The 26,133-nt window shown below is 42.1% G+C and overlaps 1 protein-coding gene and 1 pseudogene across 4 annotated transcripts in view; one reads left to right on the top strand and one right to left on the bottom strand.

The window, feature by feature from the left end:
* The first annotated feature begins 5,007 nt into the window (after positions 1 to 5,007).
* Spast (spastin) overlaps positions 5,008 to 26,133 on the top strand; it is a 47,302-nt gene continuing 26,176 nt past the window's right edge. The window contains exons 1-4 of one of the 4 annotated variants that reach the window (XM_034514226.2): positions 5,008 to 5,556; positions 16,489 to 16,572; positions 19,884 to 19,967; positions 23,179 to 23,274. In XM_034514226.2, the coding sequence (XP_034370117.1) occupies positions 5,148 to 5,556; positions 16,489 to 16,572; positions 19,884 to 19,967; positions 23,179 to 23,274 (673 nt within the window). In that variant the 5' untranslated portion in view covers positions 5,008 to 5,147. Of the gene's footprint in view, positions 5,557 to 16,485; positions 16,573 to 19,883; positions 19,968 to 23,178; positions 23,275 to 26,133 lie in introns of all 4 variants that reach the window. The other 3 variants (XM_034514225.2, XM_034514228.2, XM_034514227.2) reach the window with 3 other exon arrangements.
* On the bottom strand, positions 10,332 to 14,279 carry LOC117717313 (interferon-induced transmembrane protein 3 pseudogene; annotated as a pseudogene).

The raw sequence follows: 26,133 nt of genomic DNA, 5'->3' as shown, positions 1-26,133 counted from the left end.
AGAGATCCCCATCCCTCCCTCTCAACTGCTGGAATTAAAGGCTTTTATCACCAAACTTGGCTAAAAAACAATGGCTATTTATTTATTTGTATGTGGGGGTGTACCTGTGTGTGTGTTGTACATCACAAACATGCAGGTGCCCAAAGAGACCAAAAAAGTGTTGGATCCTCTGGAATGGGAGTTAAGGGCACTTATGAGCTGGGAAATAATGGTGCTAGGAACCAAATACAGGCTTTAGGCAAGAGCAGCAAGTGTGTCAAACACTGAACCATCTCTCCAGCCTCCCATTCTCCGACATCCTTATCATTTGTGAGACAGGTCAGTAGCGTTGTCTGTTGTAGAGCCTACTGTGGAAATAAGGCTGGCCTCGAACTCATAGAAATCTGCCTGCTTCTGCCTTCCATCACACCAGTCTCCCAGATTAAGGTTATTATGATTCAGAAAAATACCTGGTGTTTGGGACCAGGTACCTAGATTCATATTATACATATTAAGGCAGACCTGGCCTCCAGGTTCTCCCAACCTTGAACTTTCATGCACAGGGGTTGAGCTGCCCTTCCCCCACTGACTCCTCCCAATGTAATCCAGACATTTTGCACCTCTTTCTCTCTCTCCCCCTCTCTTTTTCCTAAGTGCACCCTTTCTCTCTTTTTCTCCTCTCCTCTCAGTGGTTTCCCTTGTCTCAATCTTTGGGATCAGTGAACTGGACAAGAGCAGCTTCCCAATAAACCCGCCTTTAATCTGATCTAATCTGGTTTGAATTGGCTCGTTTCACCTGCAGAGAAATAACCTATCACCTGGGAAATGGTTTCTTTGATAACAAAATCCTTTTGAGTTCCTATTTGTATCAAAGCCCAAAGGAAATTCGACACAGAATCTTTATGCTGAACTACTTCCAAAAAAATGGCCACAGTAATCCCTCCCTGTATACTTTCCTTTCGACTTTGCCTTCAACTTGTTTTGACAATAAAATGAAACAGAAGACAATGTGTAAATTTGCAGTTTATTATCTATATGTTCTTGGAAGCCATATAGCATAGAAAGGTATTTAAATGTTTTTCTCCATTTATTTGTTTATGTGTGTTGTCTATGTGTGTAGGCATATGTGCCACCATGTTCTTATGGAGATCAGAGGACAACTTGCAAGAGTTGGTTGGTCCTCTCCTACCAAATGGTTCTCAGGGATCAAACTGAGGTCATCAAGCATTGTGGCAAGCATCCATACTCAGTGAGCCATTTTCCTGGCCCATAGTCTAAATTATCTTGCTAGAAGCATGTCTCATCCTGTAGTTACAACCAACCTCTGGACCACTGAGGTTGTCTAAGCCATCCTAACTGTTCAGTCAAACTGCATGTACATAACTTACCCAAAGTAAGACCATAGGAAGAACCACCTAACTAAACCAATCTCAAACTGCTGACTTGCAGAATTGTGAGAAAATAAATGACTATTTTAAGTCTTGATATTTTGGAATACCATATTTTCTCCCTCCCCTCAAAAAAAACCAAACAACCTAATATAATCATCATGAATAGATTGTTTTTCCAGTTATTCAGACTTTTAAAGTAAGTTAGATATGCAAGACATCAGGTTAAATGCAGAAAGTGAGATACAATATACAAAGTATGACCAGACTTCAGTAAGTTAACAATGTATATCAGGAGGTAAACAAGTGTTTAAATAACTATTACACAGGACAACAGAACATAAACATATAACTAATACATTATCTAAGAATTAAAATAGACACATTTTTTGCTTGAGGGGCTAAGGAGGAGACTTATCAAGAAGATAATGTCAGAAATACCTTGAAAGAATTTGGTAGTGAGGCAGAAGGAGAGGGCATTCCAAGTAAAGGAATATGACCTAGGAAAACTGTGGTCTCGGAAAGAAAAAGAACCTGAGAAGCCTCAGAATCGTCCATTTAGACTACTGTATAAGCATACAGATGTGTGAGGGCCATTCTTCATTCAGCAAACACCAGTTTGATGTCAGGCGCTGTCTACTGCACTAATTATTACATAACAGACCTGGAAGCTGGTCACTATGTCCAGATCCCTGAAAGTGATGGAGGATGTCTGTTTTGGTTTTGCTCTGTTTTGTGTGCACATATATAATGGGAGCTGGGGAGTGCATATGGAGGTCCAAGGACAACTTCTGGGGCTCAAACATAGGTCATCAAATGTGTGGTGCAAACATCTTTATCCCATGTGCCATGTCAGTGCCCCCCTTTATCTTTTAGAGGTAGTGTCTCCTGTAGTTCAAAGTGGCGTGAAATTTACCATGCAAAGATGGCTTTGAACCTACTGTTGAGCCATATTGGGGTGGGCTATGTAGTTAAGTGGTAGAAGACTTTCTTAGTATTGGGAGGTCCTGGGTTAGCTCTAATGTACCAAAGGAAAAAATTGACATAAGGGACAAAAATCTTCCACCAAACTAAATATCTATTATTGGTTGCTTAGCAAAATAAACTTTGGTAAATTAGTATAATGCAATACCACATAGCAATGAAATAAAATAAATGTATTGCTACTGTTACCACCAGAAATAGCTCTAGAAGCCAATATGAGAAAAGTCAGCCACTTAAAGAATGAGGAGAAAAACAAAGTAAGAATATAATAATATTGTATAAAGTCAAGGCAGACGAGGTGAAATTGCAGAACAGTTTGTTTAGAAATGTTTAAGCAGCCGGGAGGTGGTGGCGCACGCCTTTAATCCCAGCACTTGGGAGGCAGAGGCAGGCGGATTTCTGAGTTCGAGGACAGCCTGGTCTACTGAGTGAGTTCCAGGACAGCCAAGGCTATACAGAGAAACCCTGTCTCGAAAAACCCAAAAAAAAAAAAAAAAAAAAAAAAAAAAAAAGAAATGTTTAAGCTTGGCAGAAATGGTGGTGCAGAGGCAGGAGAATCTCTGTGAGTTGAAGGCCAGCCAGCGCTATGTAGACTCTGCCACAAAAATAAATAAAGCAAAGAAAAAATGTTTTATTAAAAGACTACAGGCTGGGCAGAGTCTGGGCAGATTAAAGGCGCATGCCTTTAATCCCAGCACTTGGGAGGCAGAGGCAGGCGGAGTTCTGAATTCCAGGCCAGCCTGGTCTACAGAGTGAGTTCCAGGACAGCCAGGGCTATACAGAGAAACCCTGTCTCGAAAAACCAAAAAAAAAAAAAAAGACTACAGGACAAACACAGGAAGGAGTAATACACCATTCAGGATAGCTGCTTCTACAGTTAAAGATGATTTGCTACCTCCTCAAATTGTACATATAGGTTTGTACATTTTATTTTTATTTAAATGATATATGTATAAAACATACATCTTACACCTTATTTTTATTTACCTATGTATACATATATATGTGTACATCTTTTTATTTACTTCACATATATACATATGAGATATGATTGATTTCACACAACCACTACTATATGCTTCAAAAGAGAACCATGGCTTACTGGATAAAAGGAATTGAAAGGAATACAAATTTGGAAGAAAGCATTTCAGAATGTGAAGAATGCAATCAGCACAGAAGCAGAAAAGAAGGCAGGCAGCAGTGGGAAACAACGGAGGTAATTTTTGCAGGTTGTTGCAGCAACCTGTGATATTTATAACGGTAGGGAATAAAGTTTCAGCTGAATGCAGGGATTCTCCTGTGCTCTCACAGGGGATCTGTAAGCTGCACACTGGAAACAATAGAGACTTTGTGTTAGTACTCACTCATTTAGGCAACAAGAAACAATTGTGGCTAACTGAAATGGGTGTGTGTGTGTGTGTGTGTGTGTGTGTGTGTGTGTGTTTGTTTATTTTTAAAGACAGAGAGGATGGGGGAGGAGGAAATGGGAGAGGGAGGGAGAAAGAAAAGACAGAATAGTTTATTGGATAGGCTATATAGTCTAGGAACCCAAAAGATCTGGGAACATCGACGGCATCAACCGGCTCTTAGAGCTTTTGATTTCAACTAATTTCAAGATGCCAGTTTGCAGGAGTCTGACTGGCCTATGGTTTGTTTCCTTTTGTGTGATCTGGGATCTGTGGAGCAACTGCTGGTCATTATAGTATGGGAAATATAGATTAGATAGTCTACCAAAGGCATAAAGAAACAGTGAAGACATATACACACATCCACGTGGACAAATAGTATGGATTCCTTAATAAACTATAGTATGGTAACTGTGCAAAACCTAAGAATGACCACATTTACATAATTAATACTGAGATAACACAAACATGTAATAGGCTAGTTGAAAGTAGGGTTTGTGGCCCTCATGGCAATAACGTTTTCCGTTTAGGATGTCCTGAACTGTTTCCTTCTCAGATAATATTCCCAAATTGCTACACACTGCCTCTGATAGAAAACTCAGATCAGCCACCCTGTGCAAAAAACCTATTAGGTCAACTAGCAGAAAATATATATAAGAAAATGGGAGTAATTGTGCACACCTGTAATCCTAGTTTGGGGGAGACGGAGGCAGGATCAGGAGTTGAAGGCCTCCTTCCTCAGCTACAACAGAAGGAGTTTTGGAGGCCAGCATGGAGAAGACACCTTGTCTCACACAAAGGCAAACAACCGCACTGCGAGACAGCAGACCTAAGGACTAGTAAAGCCACTCACGCTGTAACCCCTATTCTTAAATTTACTATCAAAGCTCCCTATTCTGATTCTTCAAAAGCCGAGAAATCGGCAGAGCGACGAACCCCTGGGACTAGCGCAAGCCGAACCGCGCCTACAGAACTGTAGTTCGCAGAGAAAGGGGCATCGCTGGGGCGTGGGGGATGCCGCACATGCGCACAAGCTCCCCCGGTCAACAAAGACGGCGGCGTGCGCGCGCGCGCACCAGAGGCAGACACCGAGGACGTGCGCGCGCACGGCCGCCGCTGAGAGGTGCCAGCGGGCCCGAGGACAGAGGAAAAGGAGGGGGTAGGAGCCACCGGCCGCGGCAGGAGGAGGAGACCGGGTTGTGCTCCTGGCCAGCGGAGGAGAAAGGGGCGGGGCTGGCGAGCGGCGCGTGCAGGTGCCGGGCTCCCGGGCTCCGCGGGCGCGCGAGCGGCTCCGTGGCCCCCGCCGCCGCAGTGGCCGCCGCCACCGCCGCTTGGTCGCCGTCGGTCTGCGGGAAACGGGTTATGGCGGCGGCGGCAGTGGGAGCTGTGAATGAGTTCTCCGGCCGGACGACGGAAGAAGAAAGGCTCAGGCGGCGCGAGCCCGGCGCCCGCCAGGCCTCCGCCCCCCGCCGCGGTCCCCGCCCCTGCCGCCGGCCCGGCCCCTGCGCCCGGCTCGCCGCATAAGCGGAACCTGTATTTCTTCTCGTACCCGCTGGTCGTCGGCTTCGCCCTGCTGCGCCTGCTGGCCTGCCACCTGGGGCTCCTCTTCGTGTGGCTCTGCCAGCGCTTCTCCCGCGCCCTCATGGCCGCCAAGAGGAGCTCCGGGACCGCGCCGGCGCCCGCCTCGCTCTCGCCCCCGGCGCCCGCACCGGGTGGCGAGGCCGAAAGCGTCCGCGTCTTCCACAAGCAGGCCTTCGAGTATATCTCCATTGCCCTGCGCATCGACGAGGAAGAGAAAGGTACCGGGGGGCTGGAGGGAGGCGGCGGCGGGCGGCCCTGGGAGGACGCCACCTGCGTCCCTTTTCCTGCACCCCCCCGGAGTTGAACTGCCCCAGGAGACCGAGTCCCCACCGGCCAGACCCTGCTCTGCGACGCCTAGTCAGTTGATTCTCACCCCTGTCAGGGCGCCCTAGCTCTACTTTGTTTCAGCACCCCCACACTTGTGCATTACCCTAGTCCCGGCGAGACAGAGACACTCAGGCGTGCTGGTGACAGTGACAGTTGGCCTAGAGTGACCACACGGGATTCTTTCTAACACTGTAAACAGTGTTGCTTTCTCTGAGCTGGGCTTCTAAAAGGTTTTGGTGTCTAAGAAGCTGTGTATAAACTTAATGAAAAGAGTTCTGTAGTGTTTGGAGAGGGAAAAAAAAGGGGAAAGTGTTGGCTTGAATTTGAAAAGGAGAGCTGCTTATAATTAGAGCCGAAATTGCTGTGTTCTGAAGTTTCATGAATTATTTTTATCAATATAGTGAGTCTTGAAGATTGTTTTTATTTCAACCTCTGGTTGCTTTGGTTTTTATTAAATCTGTATTCCAAGGCACTCTCAAGTTTCTAAATTTTAATGTTAAAAATGTTAAATGAGCCGGGCAGTGGTGGTGCACGCTTTTAATCCCAAGCACTTGGGAGGCAGAGGCAGGCGGATTTCTGAGTTCGAGGCCAGCCTGGTCTACAGAGTGAGTTCCAGGACAGCCAGGGCTGTCTGACACAGAAACCGTGTCTCAGGGGAAAAAAAAAAAAAAAACCAAACAAAAAATGTTAAATGAATGAGTTGGGTAGACATGCATATATCATTATACCATGGCACATAAAACAAAGGCTCCTGCCTCGGCAGTGAAGGCAGGGATACCGCTTTCTTCGAGTTTCCTTCACACAACATCTTTTAGCCTTTCTGTGCAGCAAGCATTGTGCAATTCACTTTGCATGTGTCTTTGATCCTCACAGTAATTCTGAGGTGAGAGTACTATCAGTACATGTCTTTTACAGATGAAATTACTATTTACAAGATGGAAGCAGGTGGCACCAAATCCACGCTAATCGTTAATTTAAAGCTTGTGTGGACAATGTTAAGTGGGGTTAGAAAGTCTTAGGTCTGTTATTGTCACCTACAGTGTTCTCCAAAGAAGTCCAGATGCCCTAACCCTAACATGGCTCGGTATCTATGCCGGGCTGTCCACATGTCCACTGTGGAAACTGAACAATCTAGTTCTCTTACAGTGTTGTTTCTGAGCTCAACACCAGAGACTGTGCTAGTGTCTGGTCTTGTTTACACATTTCTAACACAGGGCCTAAGGATAAACAGGAGATATAGTGAGAGAGATAGCTATCCATGATTTTGGAGTCCAAAGACAGAGTGGGGATTAAGTTTAAAACAGTAGCAGACACAGGAGAAGAATATTTTGTGTTTGTGAGAGCAAGCTTTTTGTTCTTTGCTCACTTCTTCATTACCTCTTAGGAGCATCTAGTGATCATTTGGGGAGGATGGAGAAGGCATTCCTCCTTTGTGATATAAGAGTAGATTACTTAGGGGTTTGAGGATATAGTTCAGCGATAGAATGCTTGTGCAGTATGCTTCAGAGCTTGGATTTACTTCTTAGTATCTTGGAAACAAAGCCAACAAACAAAAATTTTTAAAAATTAGTTACATCCATTTTCCATTAAAAAGAAAGCTGGAGCCATCGGTGGCAGCCCCTGCCTTTGATCTCAGCACTTAGGAGATAGAGGCAGGTGGATCTCTGTGAGTTGGAGGCCAGCCTGGCCTACAGAGCTAGTTCTGGGACAGCCAGGGCTACACAGAGAAACCCTGTCTTGCAAAACTAAAAAAAGTAAAGAAATAAAACTGGGGTTTGGGGTGGGGTTGAGGAGCTAGTGGCACAAGGCTGTAATCCTAGCACTTGGGACAATGAAGACTGCCGTTGTAGGCTACATAGCAAGACCTTGTTTCAAAACAAAGCAAAAAGTAAACTGAATCTGTATCTTCATGGTTCTCTTCTAGTCTAAATTTTTTCCCTTAGCATATTAGACAATTTTGTAGCTTATCTTTAATTCCATGATTGAAAAAGAATTCACATTTGAAGTCTGCAGCTTTGGCTATACTTGACAACTCAGAGCTTACTTCCAAGAGAGTTTAGTTTTCTTTCCACTGCATACAGATATGTGAACAGATAGGCTGGATTGAGTATGCAGTGTTCAGAGGCTCTCTTGACTCTAGTACACTGTTAGTGGGTGGCCATGTCTTACATTGCCATCCATTAGAAATGTCACTCACCGAATGTGTGAAGTGCCCATGGAGGTCAGGGGATGGATCTCCTGGGACTGGAGACACATTTGTGAGCCACCTATGAGTTCAGTACTGAGCCCAGCCAGATTCTCTGCAGGAACACCCAGTAATCCTTTACTGAGCTGTCTCTCCAGCTTTGAATTTTATAGGCATTCTAATGGTTGAACTTCTTTGAAAGAGTGGTAATCTGTGACATCCATATGTATATGAAGAATCAAATTGCGGTGGTGGGCACATGCCTTTAATCCCAGCACTTGGGAGGCAGAGGCAGGGCGGATTTCTGAGTTCGAGGCTAGCCTGGTCTTCAGAGTGAGTTCCAGGACAGCCAGGGCTACACAGAGAAACCCTGTCTTGAAAAACCAAAAAAAGAAAGAATCAAATTAAGGAGTGAGCTCAAAGTAGCAGAACAAAGAACAGAGTTAGGTGGCCAAACTTAATATAGGATCCTTCTTTGATTTTATTTATTTACTTGCGATTATAATTATATCATTTCTCCCTTTTCCCTTTCCTCCCTCAAACTCTCCCTTGTTCTCTGTCAAACTGATGGCCTCTTTTTTATTCATTATTTTGTGCATATGTAATTTCATACTGATCAGTGTTTCTCTCTTTTTGTTTTTGTTTTGTTGGGACAGGGTTTCTCTGTGTAGCCCTGGCTGTCCTGGAACTCACTCTGTAGACCAGGCTGGCCTCCAACTCGGAGGTCTTTCTGCCTCTATTTCCTGAGTGCTGGGGTTAAAGCGCACCACCACTGCCTTGCTGGTGCTTCTCTCTTTTTAATACTGGAAAAGAGTTGTCATCATGGGTCTTTGGATTAACTAGAACATGACTTAGCATGTTTTGTGGGATTTCTATTGATAGACAAGTGTGAGATCTCTTAGATAATGCAAAGGTGGAGGTTCAGAGGGCGTGGTTTGATTTCTCAGGTTGGTAGTACCTAACTGTAAGGGCTGCAGTGTGATGTGTGAAAGAAAGTGGACCAGTTTTTCAGGATGCTGTAAGCTGAGGAATCTGGCATTAAGATCTGAAGTATCTAAATAAAATAGTCCTCATTAGTTAAATTTTTTTCCACAATTTTATTTATTAATTTTCCTTTTGTGGGTGTATTTGTGTTTTTCTGGATGCACACGTGTCATAATGTGCATGTGGAGGTCAGGGGTTAACCTGTGCTGGTTACTTCTGTCCTACCATGGGGGACCCCAAAATCAAACTCAGGTTGTCAGGTTATCAGGCTCAGCCCTCTTAGTCATGTACATATTTTGGCTTACAGTTCCAGTGTGCTAAGAGTTCATCACCCTCATGGCAAGGAGGCATGGCAGCAGGCAGGGAGGCATGCCGCTGGAGTAGCAAGCTGAGAGCTCATATCTGCACCGTAAGCAAGAAGCAGAGAAAAGGAATGGAGAGGAAATGGGAGTCTTTAAACTCTCAGAGCCCACTCCCAGTAGTAGTCTTCCTCCAGCAAGGCCACACCTCACCACTTCCCAAACAGCACCTAAGACGACCACCTGTGTATAGGGAACATTCCATTCAAACCACCACACCATATAATTGTCTAATATTTTTGTTTGTTTGTTTTGGCTGTCTTAGAACTCACTATGTAGACCAGGCTGGCCTCAAATTCAGAGACACATCCATCTGTCTCTTCCTCCTGAGTGCTGGGCTTCACTTCAGGCAGTGATTTTCTAATTTTGTATAATTAAACATTGTACATTACTTGAAACACACAAAAGCCTGTCCACATCTGTCTTCATAGATGGAGGGTAGAGAGAAGACAGTGGTTACTTTCATTTCTGAAAGTGTACGACTACCATGTAGAAAGGATTCGCTTCAGACTTAGTTTCCTTTTGCTTGTTGACTCTACTTTAGAGGACTGTGGTGGTCGCACCAGTGCCCAGCACTTAGGACACTGAGGCAGGATGACCAATGAAGCTTGAAGCCACCTTGAACTACATAGTAAGTTCTACAAAATCCTGTTTCAAAAACTGAAAGAAAAAAGGATTCTTTTTGAAATTTCCTTGATTTGAGGCAAAACATGAGGATCACCACAGGTTAAAGGTCAGCATGGTCAGTTTGGGGAGTTGGTAAGCTGCACAGGGACTTACCAACTGTGATGGGACTCTGCTGCAAAGGCCTCCCAATTAGAATATAGAAAAAATAGTGCAAGAACATTAGAGTTTTTCACAAGCATCACCTTCTTACTGACTGCTTAATATTTAGTGTTTTTTGCACAAAAAAAAATAAAAAATAAACAGCCACTATTGTAGACTTTATGCCTTGTTTGATTTCTGTTTTGTGTTAAAGCTTTTTTCTTTTCTTTTTTTTTTCTTGGGGGGGAGAGGGTGGAGAGGCTATCAAATGTACTTTATTGAATCCACTGTGGATAGATTATTGAGTGTTACACCTGTGTGTAGGGAGGGCCAAAGGGGCAAGGAGGGATGCAGCTACGGATGATGGAGCACATCAGGACCAGAAGCCAGAATTCTCTATTAAGTCTAAAGAAGTGTTAAGAGCAATGATGACGACAGCAATGGTAGTGATAGCAACCATGAGAATGCTGAGGAAGAGGGTGCTGATGGTCACGCACTTGGCAGTGGAGGCATAGGCCTGGGCTCCAGTCACATCACCCACCATTTTCCAGTCCCTTGACTTCACAGAGTAGGCATAGGCAATGAAGCCCAGGCAGCAGGAGTTCATGAAGAGTGTGTTGAACAGGGACCAGACCACATGGTCAGGCACAGAGACCTCCCTGGGCATGTTGATCACAGTAGTTCCAACAGAAGCCCCCATTGGGTGCCCCCAGCTCAGACACCTCATATTCTTCCATGATCCTTTCATAGTTTGGGGGTTGTCCCCCACTGGCAGCGCTAATGAAGGCTTGAGAAGTGTGGTTCGTGGTGCCGAGCAGAAGCAGCAGTGAAGGGCAGATGATGGAGACCTCTGCGGGTCTGCCCTTGTTCCAGCAGCTTCGACTTCTCAGAAGACAAGCCTTTTTTCTTTAAATGGGTGGCAGTGGCACATGCTGTAAATCCCAGCACTTGGGAGGCAGAGGCAGAGAGGCAGAGAGGCAGAGGCAGAGGCAGAGGCAGGGGCAGGTGGATCTTAGGGTTTGAGGCCAACCTGGTCTACAGAGTTAGTTCCAGCAATACCTAAGACTACACAGAGAAATATGTCTTAAAAAACAAAAACAAGAAAAAATACTGAAACTTTTTTTTCTGCTTTGTTTTTGTTTTTTATTTTGTTTGTTTTGGCTTGGTTTTTTCTTTTTCTTTGTTTGTTTTTTTCCAGACAGGGTTTCTCTGTATAGCCTTAGCTCTCCTGGAACTCACTCCCAATTTGGCCTCAAACCCAGAGATCCACCTGTCTCTGCCTCCTAAGTGCTGGGATTTAAGGCATGTGCCCCACTGCCCAGCTTAAAACTATTTATTTATTTATTCATTCATTTATCTATTTGTTTAGTTTTTTTCTTTTTTCTTTCTTATTTCTTTTTTACTTTTGAGACTTTCTCTATGTAGCCTTGACCATCCTGGACCTGCGTAGACCAGGCTGGCCTTAAATTCAAGAGATCCACCTGCCTCTGCCTCCCTAGTTCTGGGATTAAAGGCATGTGCCACCACCACCCAGCTTAAGACAATTTTAAAAAAATATTTTATTTTAATGTATGGATGTTTTACCTGCTGGCATGTGTGTACCAACAGAGGTCAGAAGAGGGAATCTGATTCCCTGGAGATAGGAGTTACAGAAGATTGTGAGCCACCATGTGGGTGCTGGGAATTGAACCAGTGTTCTGTGAAGAACATCTTGTGCTGTTCTTGAGGTTTACACCCTAGTGAAGGCCTGCCAAGGTGACTTTTGGCTAAAAGTTTTTTTTTTTTAAAGCTGATGGTGTGGGTTTGTCCTGGAACCCACAGAACCCACCTAAAGGGAGAAGGAGGGGATCTCTCCACAAGGCTGTTCTCTGACCTCCACACTTGTGTCCCCACAGTATGTACACTTTGCCCCCCAGTGTACGTACATACACATATAATAAATTTTATCATTTAGAGACAATGTAACTGACAAGCAAGTTGTCAGTGGGCCAGTGAGATGGCTCAGCATTTAAGGCTTTTGCTGCCAAACCTGTTCAATCCTCAGTACTTTAACTTTAAAGAATGTTGCCTGGGCTGGAGAGATGATTCAGTGGTTAAGACACTGACTGCTCTGCCAGAGGTCCTGAGTTCAATTCCCAGCAACCACATGGTGGCTCACAACCATCTGTACTAGGGTCTAGTACCCTCTTCTGGTGTGTCTGAAGACAGCGACAGTGTACCCACATACATGAAATAAATAAATCTTTTTTAAAAATGTTGCCAACTGGAGCTCTCTTATTGGCATTTAGAGTGCACTAGTGAGATGGATGGCTCAGCAAGCAAAAAGCACCTGCTGCTAAGGCCTGGAATTTAATCCTCAGAACTCACCACTGAAGGAGATAGATAGCCAAGTTTCTAAAGTTGTTCTCTGACCTCCAAGTATGCACTATGGCACTCACATGTCACACACAGACCAATAATAATAATAACAACAGTAAAATAAAAATCTTTAAAACATAAAAAGACAAAAACAGCATAGTTTGGGTTTGGGGATATAGCTTAGTGTTAAAGTGCTTGCCTAGCACGAACCCAATGCCCTGAATTCATTTCCAGTACCATAAAGAAAAGGACGGGACGGGCGGTGGTGGCGCACACCTTTAATCCCTGCACTTGGGAGGCAGAGGCAGGCGGATTTCTGAGTTCGAGGCCAGCCTGGTCTACAGAGTGAGTTCCAGGATAGCCAGGACTACACAGAGAAACCCTGTCTCGGAAAAAAAAAAAAAAAAAAAAAAAAAAAAAAAAAAAAAAAAAAAAAAAAAAAAAAAAAGGATGGGGCTGGAGAGATGGCTCAACAGTTAAGAATACATACTGCTCTCTTCAGAAGGACCAAAGTTCAATTGCCAGCAGCTGTGTTAGGTGTCACATTCCCCCTGTAACTCTAGCTCCAGGGCATCTGATATCTGACCTGGAATGCACCTACACTCACATGCACATACACAAACACTTTAAAATAGTAAGAATTAAAATTAAAAAAAAAGAAAAGAAAAGGGCCTAGCAAGATAGTTTAGTATGGTGGTTCTCAACCTGTGGGTTACAACTGTCAGAAAACACATTTTCCCATGGTCATAGGAACCCCCAACCATAAATTTATTTATTTTTTGTTACTTCACAACTGTAATTTTGCTACTGAGCAATGTCTTCATTTCTGAGACCATCGGAAATGTGTGTTTTCTGATAGCTGCAACCCACAGATTGAAAAGCGCTGGTTTAGTAGGTAAAGGAACCTGCCACCAAGGTTGATAAGCTGGGCTATCCAGGACCTACATGGTAGAGAGAATTGACACTTGCCAGGTGTTCTCTGACCTCCACAGGGGTGTTGTTACGGGCACATCCACATACATAACACTAAACAGATAACTGTAATAAGAACCAATGTAAATAAGAAGAATGTTTATAGGTTAGAACAGCTCTCTTAAGCATTGTCCTTGTGGGGGGAAGACCTGATACCTCACTGTTTAGTTGTTCAGTGTATATGCCAGAGAAGCTGCAGATGGGTGTTAGGGATAGAATGCTCACTGCAGCACTGTTGGGAAAGACAAAGAACTAGGACCATGTCTGATATATTTTTGGGGAGAGAGCTGGGCATTGAACTCCGGGATCGGACATGTTAAGCAGATGTTTTGCCACTGAGCTCCAGCTTAGCCCTTAATTTTTAGTATTTTAAAAGCATTTTTCTTTATTACTTTATGTATATGAATGTTTTTTCTGTATGTAAATTTACACCACATATGTGCCTAATACTCAAGAGATTCTAAGAGGGCATCCCATCTCCTAGACTGGAGTTAGAGACGTGAGCTTCCAGGTGGGAGCTGGGAATCCAGCTCTGGCCCTCTGAAAGAACCAGTGCTCGAAATGTCTTACTCCAACAAGGCAATATTCAACCACTGAATACTAGGTTCTCTTTCATTTAATACCTGTTTAAACCATTTAAAAACATTTAAAACATTTTATTTATTTATTTTGTCAGTGTTGCCATGGCGCAAGTATGGAAGTTAGATAACTTGTGGGAATCAGTTTTCTCCTTCTACCATATAAGTCCTGGGTGTCAAACCCAAGTTGTCAGCCTCAGCAGCAGGCACTTTCCCCTCTGATCTGTCTCATCAGCCCTTCAGTACCTTTTAATATAGACAATAGCTAAATTACCAGATGATTATAGTTATATATATTACTATAGCAGTCTCACATGTGAATTAATAAATAAAGAAGTGCCATAGAGCTGTCTCAGTGGGTAGCTACTTGCTGCACAAGCATGAGGTCCTGACCTCAGGTCTCTAGCAGCCATGTGAAAGCCAGATGTGGTTGGTTATCCCAGCACTGGAGTGCCGAGAGACAGTGGCTCCAGGGGCTCTCTGGCTGGGTATTCCTACCCCAAATAGTAAGCTTCAGGTTAAATGAAAGCTGCCTTCTCAAACGACAAGAGGGCCTGGTGAGGTAACAGGTAAACGCTCTTACTGCCCAGGCCTGGCATCCTGTTGGATTCCCTAAACTCATGTATAGGTGGAAGTTAGAGGACTACACCAAGTTGCCGTGTGACCTCCACACGTGCTGTGGCACATGCAACCATGCCTCAGCCCATGTGGTAACATGTAAGGTGGAGAGCAATAGAAGAAGATAGCAGATATCAGCCTTGGTCTTCCATATGTACAGGCAAGGGCTTGTTCCTGCACAGATGTGCACACACATAAATGACGGTAGGAGTGGCGGCACATGCTTTTAATCCCAGCACTTTGGAGGCAGAGGCAGGTGGATCTGAGTTCGAGTCCAGCCTGGTGTACGTAGTGAATTCCAGGACAGCCAGGACTACATAGAGAGACCCTGTCTCCAAAACAAAAAAACAAACAAACAAACAAAAAACCAAACAAATAAACAACAACAACAAAAAAAACCAAAACCAAAGTAAAGAAGAAATACTACCAGTATTGGTGAATATTGTAGAAATGCCTGTACTACAAAGATTTGTACTGAGATCGTGATAGTGGCTTCTTGGAAGGGAGAGCCCAGGAGAAGGAGAAGAGTCACTGCAAAGCAGCTAACTTCTTCTACTTGCTAAGATTTATCCACTTTGGTATTAAAAATTGTACAGAAATCAGACATTGCTAGTGATACTCTCATCACTCAGAATGTAAATATCATTACACTGTTTTTTTTTTTTTTTTATTTTTTCCAAGAAAAAACCCAGCAATGCATGTGAGCAGGTATTTTCTTTTTGAAAATGGGGCAATGAAACCAGGCGTAGTGGCACCCTGGTAAGTCCTAGCTCGTAATGCTGGTACTCAGAGGACTGGCATTTCAAGGTCATCCTTAGCTATATATGTATTTTAAGACCAGCCTGGGTTACAAAGACTTCATTTCAAAAAAAAAAAAAAAAAAAAAAAGAAGAAGAAGAAGAAAGGAAGATGAACATCCAAAGTTTCAGTTGGTTTACAGTAAACTGAGGAAGGCTCTTGTAGCTTAGGCTAGCCTCAGACTTGCTCTGTAGCTGAGGAAGACCTTGAACTTGTAAAGTTCTTGCTATCATGTCTAGGCTGATTTATAACAAGCTTTAAATAATTTCTTCATGTGCCATTATCAACTGCTTTTAAAATACTTACTCTTTACTAGGCAGAGGGAAAATTGATTGTGTGAGAAGTAAGAAATTGCCAAGTATAAGGGTTGACTGATTTGGGGGATGACAAGGGAATGGTGGCACATCTTTAATCCCATTTCTAGGAGGCAGAAGCTACAGATCTCTGAGTTCAAAGGCCAGCCTGGCATGCACAGGGAGTGCTATATAGAACTGTTTTTAAAAAGGCAGGCGGGAATGGGTCACTGGGGGAATGGAAATACACATTCATAAAGAAATATTTCTCAGTTGTATATGGTATCTACAAAAAGATTTCATTCTACTTTGTGATCATGGCAGCTGTGTTTGAAAATGCCAACCATGATGGCGTACACCTTTAATTCCAGTGCTCAGGAAGCAGAGGCTGGAGGAACTCTTGAGTTTGAGGCCAACCTGGTCTACAGAGTGAGTTTCAGGGCAGCCAGGGCTACACAGAGAAACCCTGCCTTCAAAACAAAACAAAACATCCTACTATCATTTTGGGCCAGAGAGATGGTTCAATGGTAAAAGGGCTTAAATGCCAAACCTGGTGATCTGAGCTCAATCCCCAGGACCTATATGTAGAAGGAAAAAAACAGTTCCCGTGGGTGTTTTCTGCTTCCCATGTGCATGTTGTGGCAAGTGTGCTTCCCCAACCCTCCCCCCACCCCACACACTATCAATAAATAAGTGTGCTTTAGAGAACCTCACTTGTAAGAAACACTGGGACTCTAGTCTCTGTTGAAGAGGCACACATATTAAGTTAGAAGTCATATGGTAGATGATGCTTCTCCGATTTACTTATCACAGCCTCTTCCTGTATCATCTCTCAGTATGATACCTGGGGCAGTAGATGATACATTTTCATACTCATGACATATACAAATAATGATTTTTATTTTTAAAGCAGGACAGAAGGAACAAGCTGTGGAATGGTATAAGAAAGGTATCGAAGAACTAGAAAAAGGAATCGCGGTTATAGTTACGGGCCAAGGTGGGTAATATGTATAGTTTCTATTGCACCCCAAATTCTACAGTAGTCCCTCCCTCCAAATCCCGTCTTCTTGGAGAACCTACCAGGGCTCCTGGTGGAGTAAACTACACATACTGTCAAGCCCTAAGTATTATACTAATACCCAGGACGGATGCTAAGTGACTAAGGGCAGCAGCACATATAGCTTGGGTATTTTGGACAAAGACCAAGATTCATAATGAGGGTGGGGTAGAGCAGGTAAAGGTGAAATGTCATTAATTTTACACACAGTTCAACATTTATAACTTGTTTATTTTTGCAATTCTCCACTTATTTATTTTGGACTGTAGGTGATCACAGGTAACTGAAAGTTCTGAAAGCAGATTTGCACAAGGGCAGGGCCATATACTGAATTTACATAATTACCCTCTTTTTAGATATTTACCTTAGTGAATGTATTTTATTTCTTAATGTTATTGCTAATATTTGTGCATATATGGTATAGGCTATTCTAAAAGTGAAATTAAATGAAGTTAAACATGACTTCGTATAGTAGGCAGGCAATAATACACTCTGTGATCCTTATGCAGGCATCAATAAATGACCAACTGGTGATAATTACTAAAGAGTTGTTAATCAGTCACGTGTGTTGTCCATTTTTGAAGCCTGATTGTGTGTTGTTATGGTGCTGGTGCTTGTCTTACACACGACACAGTGGGTCCCATCCCTAACCATATCTATGTGTGAGCATGTAAGTAAGGCACGTGCCTTTAATCCGAGCACTATGGAGGCAGAGACAGGTGGATCTCTGAGTCCAAAGCCAGTCTGGGCTGTATAATGAAATCCTGTCTCAAAACAACAATGTAAAATAAAATAAATTGGAAATGTCTTGTTTTGATTTATGTTTGACTCTTTTAAGCAAAACAATTTGGTTTCAATTAAAATCAAATTTGAATTATGATCTAAGCCAGGTATAGTGGCATAGTCCTGTAATCCCAGCACTTGTGGGGCGGTGATTCAGAAAGATCTGAAGTTCAAATTCAGACTGGACTACACAGTGAGACCTCTAATCAGAAACAAAACAGAAATCAACTTAGAGTCGAGTCTCTATGTCGTCAACATCCGTTGGATACTTACTGTCTCCCAGCAATCTCTCTAAATGTCTATATAGAGCGTCTGGTTTTTACTATAACTCTGCTTTGTAGCTGCTGTTATGTCCTTATTTTCAGATGAGAAGCATGACGTATAGAAATGTAATTCAACTAAGACTTCACGGCTAGCAAGTGAGAAAGGCAAGATTTGAACCAAAGCAGCTAGATGTCAGAGGCTGAATTCTTTCTTCTCTCCTCCTTTTCTTTTTCTTTTTATTCTTTTGGTTTTTTTTTTTTTTGGGTTGGTTGGTTGGTTGGTTGGTTGGTTGGTTGGTTGGTTTTTCAAGACAGTTTTTCTCTGTGTAGCCCTGCCTCTCCTGGAGCTAGCTCTGTAGACCAGACTGGCCTCAAACTCAAGAGATCCCCCTGCCTCTGCCTTCTGAGTGCTGGGATTAAAGGCTGACCACTCCTGACTCTTTTTTTTTCTTTTTTTAAGATTTATTTTTGTGTGTATAGTTGTTTTATCTGCATGCATATTTGTGTACCTTGTCTGTGCCTGGTACCTACAGAGGCCAGAGGAGGACATTAGATCCCCTGGGACTGAATTACAGCTGGTTGTGAGCCCCTGTGTGAGTACTGGGAATAGAATCTGGGTCCTCTGAAAAAAACACCCAGTGCTTGTAACCTCTGAGCCATCCATCTCTCCAGCCACTGGAGGCTGAATTTTTAGTAGTGTTTGACTGTTGTGTATTATGTGAGCTTTAATATCCAAGTACCATTGTGCTTAGCAGTGAGAATGCATTCTGATGACTGCATCATTAGGTGATTTCCTCAGTGTGAACAGCATCATGATGCACGTCTGTAAACCTGATGGTATAAACCAATCACTCTCCATGGCCTTTTGATGCTGACTTTGAACACCTGCCTCACAGGTGCTGGGATTATAGGTGTGCATTGCAATGGTGTCTCTCCATTTTTAACATTTCTTTAGTTGTTCTGTGGTTTGAGACAGGGTCTCACTATGTAGCATTGGCTTACCCAGAATTCAACATGTAGATCAGATTGGCCTCAAACTCAGACATCTGCCTGCCTCTGCCTCCTAAGCGCTGAGAATAAAGGTGTGTCCCACCACCACCCAGCAGGTCTCTTTTATAAACAGTAGGATCTGACTTACTGGTAGAGCAATACCTAGTTTTGGTGAAGCTCTGGGAAAAACTCAAGCATTGCAGAAGTCAGTTAAGAAAGAAGTGTTAGGGGTTGAGTCTTTGAGGCTTTGATGAACATGACTTTATGAATTAAATATATGAATATAAATGCAGGACTTTGTGAACTTCATGAAGAACCATTAGAAGGAAATGACTCATGCCTTTTATTACTAAGAGAAAAAAAACCTGGAAGTGTGTTTTCTTCTCACCACTTAGAATTTTTAAGTTCTGATTTTACTGAATAGAATGTCTTTGGTAGACATCACAGCATCGCTGTTTGTGACAGATTCGCAAATGCACAGGCTGTGACAAAATGACTGCAGCCTGCCTGGTGGCACAGATGACAGATCATATCCTAGCCTCGCTTGTTTAATGTGTGTATGTGTATAATGTGTGGAGGTCAGAAGACAAGCTTCAGAGACAGTTTCAAATTCCACAGTGGGTACGGGACTTGAACTCCGGGTGTCATGTCTGCACAGCAAGCAGTTTGACCTGCTGAGCTATCTCACTAGTCTCAGTTCAAAGACTGAAGTATGAGGGGACATATCGTGGGCTCCTTGAAATGTTTATGAAGTCCATGTACTTCGTTAGATTTGAAGCCATCATGAAGAACCGTGGCAGATAGTTTTTGAAGTAACATGTCTATGTATAATATATATTTAAGACAAGTTCACATCGTATATTCCAGACTGGGTTTGAATTCACTGTCCTGTTTCAGCCTCCAGAGTTGTAAGTTTCAGGTGTTCTTTGCTTTGCCTAGCAAAAGCATTCCCTATCTCCTTTCATTTATGAGACAAGGTCTTACTCTGTAGTCCAGGATGGCCTGAAACTCATATATCCTGATTGACTTTGAACTTGACTCCGTCTTCCAAGTCTTGGGATTAAAGTGTGAGACACTTAGCCCACCTTTAATTTCTCTACAAAGAAAGATTCTGATTCTGCATGAGGGTAACTGGAGTGACACTTACCTTGAAACACTGTTAGTAGGGAAATGTAGATATTTAAACTAATTCTCCCTTTGTTTTTTTCCACTTAGGTGAACAGTGTGAAAGAGCTAGACGCCTTCAAGCCAAAATGATGACTAATTTAGTTATGGCCAAGGACCGTTTACAACTTCTAGGTATTAACTAATATATTCGCTAATTATTTATGAAATATACTTGAAATGTTTAATGACTCTTTCATTGTAAAGGACTGGACACATACATAGTTCAGTGATGGATCTCTTGCATAGCATGTGCCTGGCCCTGTGCTCAGTTTTGAGTTCCTCAAGAAGTGAGGCTTTATTTGTATGTAGAATACGTTAATAATTTTAATTTTGTTTGTTTATTTTTCAAGACAGGGATTCTCTGTGTAGCCCTGGCTGGCCTGGAACTTGTTCTGTAGACCAGGCTGGTCTTGAACTCAAAGAGTTCCACCTGCCTCTACCTCTGGAGTGTGGGGGTATGCATCACCACTGAGCTATACCTGCCTCTCCCTCTCATATTATTAGACAACAAATTCTTGATATATTTTATCCCATTTAAAAGTATTTCATAATGTTTTTCTTAAAGATACAGACTCTTAAAGTAAAATCATGAAATATGATCATCACTAAAAAATACCAGTATTTATTTATTTGTTACTTTTATTATTTTTTTATTTTGAGACAGGCTCTCTCTACATAGTCTTGTCTGTCCCGGAACTCGGTATTTAGACAAAGCTGGCCTCAGACTCACAGAGATCCTTTTGCTTATGCTTCCGGAATGCTGAAATTATGTGCCATCATGCCCAGTGGTAATTACTTTTAATATCAGCCAAATCAGGTACAAAAAAATGACCAGTGTTCAGGTTTGTTATGACTTAGTAACCAGTGTTTGTAGCATCATCATCGTTGTTGTTGTTGTTGTTGTTGTTATTTGATACAGGTCTCACTGTGTAGCTCTGGCTGTCTTCGAACTTACTATGCAGACCAGGCTGATCTGGAACTCACAGATTTCCCTGCCTCTGTCTTCCATATGCTATGATTAAAGGAGTATACCACCATGCTCAGCTAAAGGGTTTTAAAGTAGAGCTATGTGGTAAGATTTTTTTCATCAGTGAAGTGATTCATTGGGAATTAGATGTGAGAAGCTCAGGGAAGCTGTATTAGTGTGTGTAGTACCTTAGTCATTTTAAAAGGAAGTGTTAGTCTCTCTCAGTTGTTGTAGCAGGGATAGAACCCAGGGCCTCGTACAGACCACTCAGGTCCTCAGTTAATGCTGTATTAATAGACATTAACTGAAGCAAGACCACAGTGTTAGTGGTGTATGTGCATTTGATTGTTTGTGTATGTGTGTGTATTTACACAGGTAAAATTGCAAATTCTATGTATATACCTATACTTTTATTCCCAGTCATCAAAAAAAGTAACATTCTAATTTCTTCTGTGTTTTCTGGTAGTGAGTGTTTGGGTTAATAAAGAAGACACTTAACCAGAATTTTTTTTAACTTAATGCTTTTATCAATACAAGTTAAGTTGTGTCTCAGTATTTTGATTGAAAGAGCATTATCATTGAGAAAAATCAGATGACCTACCTCCAGTTAGCTGAAGTAAATAGAAAAGATCCAAGGTATATTGTATCAGCCACTTCTAGGGTACAAACGCTGCACACTGCTTTGTGCTTTGTCTACAAAGAGTAGCTGCTATTTAGCCTGTCCCAGAGGCATGTGATACTGCACTGTAAACCAAGCATGGTGCCTACTTGTCTGGCTTGAGGAATACAAGTCTAAAAGTTCGAATGTATGTTCTGCTTTCTTCATCTTGTTTTCTTGTTGGGTACTGGTAATTAAGCCAGAGCCTTGCGCACAGTGAGTGTGTACTATTCCACACTGAGCTACATACATCTAGCGCCTGTGCTGCATTCATTGGCTTGCTAGTACAGAAGAAAACAAACTTAGTTCAACAAAGCATTTTTGGAAAAAGGTGATCCCTTATTTGGGTGAGACAGATTACATATGTCATGTATGTTACCTCAGGAGCATGTCTGGCACCCTGCATGTAGGTTACTGCCAAAGGTGGGGGCCAGGAACAGGGCTGCAGCCCTGCTGCTGGAAGAGAGCATCAGCCCTTTCTACTCTGGGTAGCAGGCTGGGGCTCTGGCTGTATAGGGCTGTTATTTGAGATGCAGTAGAATTGAAACACTTCTTTTCATTGATTAGTTACATCTTACAGGCACATGACACAGAATTTTAAAGTATAACTACCATACCTTCCATACTGTACCCAAGTGACCCATTTCCCCTCCTAAGAGGCAGCAGTAACAGCATTGTCTCTGTGTTCACTAACAGGTGACAACTGTGTGCATGCATGTATGCATGAGTGTGTGTTCACAAACAGTAGTATACAGAACATCTAGTTCATCATGCAGGTCCCCTTGTCCTGTAGCATTTAGTTTTTGCTTGACTTATGATAATATAGCCAAATATGACCTTGTTTCCTTGTATGCCATTTTTAAGTTTGATTTCCTCTTAACAATTTTTTTATCTTATATTGTACTGCCTCTGTAAAGTGGAACCAATACTATATTTCTTCTGTAAAGCCTTTCCAGTAGGCTCTTTGAGGTGTGCAGTCATTTAGAAATTATGTCGTACTAGACATGGTAGCTTGGGCCTTTAATGCCAGCAGATCCTAGTGGATCTCTTCAGTTCTAGGCCAACCTGGTCTACATAATGAGTTTTAGGACAGCCAAGGCCATATAGATGGACCCTGTCTTCAGTAGTAGTAGTAGTAGCAGCAGCAGCAGCAGCAGCAGTAATAGTAATAATAATAATAAAGAAAATACAGTTATGCTCTGAATTACCAATTATATTTAATTCGTTTGTAGATAACAAGAACAGTAGGTACAAGCTGGGTGGGCATGGTGGCTTTAATCCCAGCACAGGAAGCTGAGGCTTTCAGATTGCTGAATTCAAGGCCAGCCTAGTCTACAGAGTGAATTCCAGTACAGCCAGGACTACATAGACCCTGTCTCAAAACAACAGCAACAAAACCATAGTCACTTTTTATCTGCTTGTCACTATGCTAACTTGAGAAGCAGCCATCAATTGCTGCTGATAATAACAATAACTGTCTTAGGTTGCCAGACTAATTAAGGTATATGTTCAACATAGCCTTTCACATGTTAACTTCTGTAACTTTTCATATGAGTACTTACTAATTGCATATTTTAGAGATTATTTTATGTATCTGCACAAACTTCAGTTTGACACCTTTGTAACACATTAATAATTTTTCATTTCCATATACATTTTGTTTGTTTATTTTTCTTTTTTGTTTATTTTTTTCTTTTTTAACCCCCTCTGTTGCATAGAGAAGCTGCAACCAGTTTTGCAATTTTCCAAGTCACAAACGGACGTCTATAATGAGAGTACTAACCTGACATGCCGCAATGGACATCTCCAGTCAGGTAGGTTTAGGCCAGCTAACATAAACTAAACCTTGCATGCAAAATGAACTCTTTCGTACTCTATTGTTGATGTGCTATGTAGCAGAAGGTGTGACTGTTTAGTTCTCACAGGAGCAGTAGGAAATACAGTATCCTTACAACAGTATGAACACAAAGTGACAGGCTTCCTGGAGGTACTCTTATATACCTATTCGCAGTTTTTCCAACTTTCTATTTACAGAGTATAAAATATGGGAAGGTGGCATCTCATTAGTACCTAGCCCACTAGCCCCTGACATGTCCTCAATAAATCTGCTCTTTTAGAAAAATATATACATGTATGGTTATGTATGTATGTGTGTGTGTGCTTGTAAACATGTTTGGAGAGCAAAGGACAACTGAAAAAAAGAGATCTTCTCCTGCTACCATGTATGTCCTGGGATTAAACTCAGGTTGTCAAGCTTGGCAGCAAGAACCTTTTCCACTGAGCCTCACAAAGCCTGATTTGTTGTTATTATTGTTGTTGTATTGAAGTTTTATCTTTTAGAACAGAGTCTTACTATGTAGCTCTGCCTGGCTTAGAACTTACTATATAGACCAGGTTGTCTTCACTTCCAAACATCAATCAGTATTCCTGCCTCTGTTTCCCCCGTGTTGGAACTACAGATATCTGTACTTAGTTGTATTTATCTATTGAGTCAGGGTCTCACTGTGTAGCTAGGGCTGGTCTGGAACTCCCTATATAAACTAGGCTGGTTTCAGCTCAGAGATCTGCCTGCCTCTGCATCAAAGGCTGGGATTAAAGTTGTATACCACCACACACAAGCTGTACATTCCTTTAAATGCTGAAAATATTTTCATTTCTGGGATTTGTCTTTCTTCTCTTCTCTTCACTCCTCTTCTCTTCTCCCTCTCTCTTTCTCTCACTCTCGATCTGTCTCTCTCACTCTGGGTTTCTCTGTATAGCCCTGGCTGTCCTGGAACTCTCTCTTTGTAGACCAGGCTGGCCTTGAATTCAGAAACCCACCTGCCTCTGCTTCCCAAGTGCTGCAATTAAAAGCAAGTGCCACCAATACTCGGCAATACAGGGTTTTCCTTTTTGTGTTTTCAGTTGGAAATTTTACTGTTTTGTCAAACATTGATTTTTAGTGTGTATGATTTTTCATATGACTAATGTGAATTGCTTTATCATGGTACTTGTAAAGCTTCACATACCAAGAAGATCCATTTTAATAGTATTATTACTATAGAGAAAATTTGCATTGTAACATTTGCTTATCTACTCTGATTAGATATAGAAGCAAGAAGAGAAAGAATTAAAGCTCCTTGCTTTGTTCTGATAGAAGAAACTTCCGTATTTTAGGCTTCCTGGGTTTCAGTTGGTTTTTTTTGGGGGGGCGGGGGGAGGGGAAGGGGTTGGTATGAGTTTTCAGTGCTAGGGGTGATGCCCAGGCCTTCAGGCTTGCTACAAGGTAGTTGCTTGGTTGCTGGTTTGGTTTTGTTACTTTTTCAGCAGTAGTTTCTGTCCAGGGCTATTAAGTTTTTTTTTTGAGACAGTGTTTTAGTCTCTAGCTGGATATTACTCAGAAGCTCAGGCTCAAACGATGGGCCTACCTCAGATTCCTGATAACTCATCACCCCCACTTTAACCAGATTTGGACTTAAATTTTATTACAGTAAATATAACTTCAAATTGTAGGGTATAAATTTTAGATTAGACTATGAAGTAGCTGCTGTGTTTTACTCATATATAGGAAGCAACTTTGAAAGTTTACTTTTTATTTTTACTTAGTTTTTTTTGAGTACTAGGAAACTCAAGCAAAGCCTGAAACATGTTACACAAGGCTCTGACACTGTACTGTATTCCTGGACCAAAGATGAATGAGTGATTTTTTTTTTTTTTTTTTTTGGAATGGGGTGGGTAGTTTTTCTTCTTTTTGGATTTTAAAAACTTAAGTTATCTGTGTATGAGCAGTTGGTCTGTATCTGTGCCTTTGTACCATGTCCATGCCTGGAGGTAAAGATGGCTTTGAGCTTCAGTGTGGCACTGGGAATCAAACCCAGGTCCTTCTGAAAGAGCATCTACAGCTGTAATCTGCTGAACCTCCTCTCTCTCTCTCTTTCTCTCTCTCTTTCTTTCTTTTAAATATGCTATAAATCAAACCCAGAGCTTTAAAAAAACAGAGCGTCTGTTAGGCAAGCACCACACCATTAAGTGATATCCTTAGCCTTTTAACGTTTTAACAGAGAAGAAAACTGGGTTTTGTATTTAGAAGCAGGTCATCCACATTTTGCCCTTGACCTTACCTCTTCCTTCAGATCTCTCTGGTTTAGTTTTATAATTAATGAATGTATCTTCTGCTATCTCAAATATAGACACACCATCTTGTCTGGGTTTTTTTTTTTTTCTGTATAGCTGTGATATGTTATAAGGAACTGTAAAACAGAGGGATATAAAGAGCTACAGCAATAGTTACATTTCCAAAATACATTTTGAGATCCTGATAATCCTAACAATGTCAAGAGTAGGCTTGTCTGACTCTGAGGTCTGCTGACATGCCTTTTGTCTTGAGTCTCTGTTGCTTTGTGCATATGCTGGACTCCATTGTATTTCTGTCATACAAAGAAAGGGGTGTCAGCCTTCTCTTCCTGGGCTTATTTAATATATCAGATTCTGTCTTATTTCAAATCTCTGGAAACATGAGCTACTAACTGTGTTTTCTGGTTGGAGAGAAAATGCTAACTTCACAGCTAGTTTTCACAGCATTGGTGTAATAAACACAGAAGTGACCAGTGAGCCTTTTCAGTCTTCAGTGTTATATCTAGAAGACTTAAAATATTTTACTTGCATGAGTTACTTCATCTCTTTTCATACGTGTT

Source organism: Arvicanthis niloticus, chromosome 11 (genome assembly GCF_011762505.2).
Source record: "Arvicanthis niloticus isolate mArvNil1 chromosome 11, mArvNil1.pat.X, whole genome shotgun sequence".
Taxonomy (NCBI): domain Eukaryota; kingdom Metazoa; phylum Chordata; class Mammalia; order Rodentia; family Muridae; genus Arvicanthis; species Arvicanthis niloticus.
Note: the sequence above shows the minus strand (reverse complement) of the source record. Positions and strands in the feature narration are given on the sequence as shown.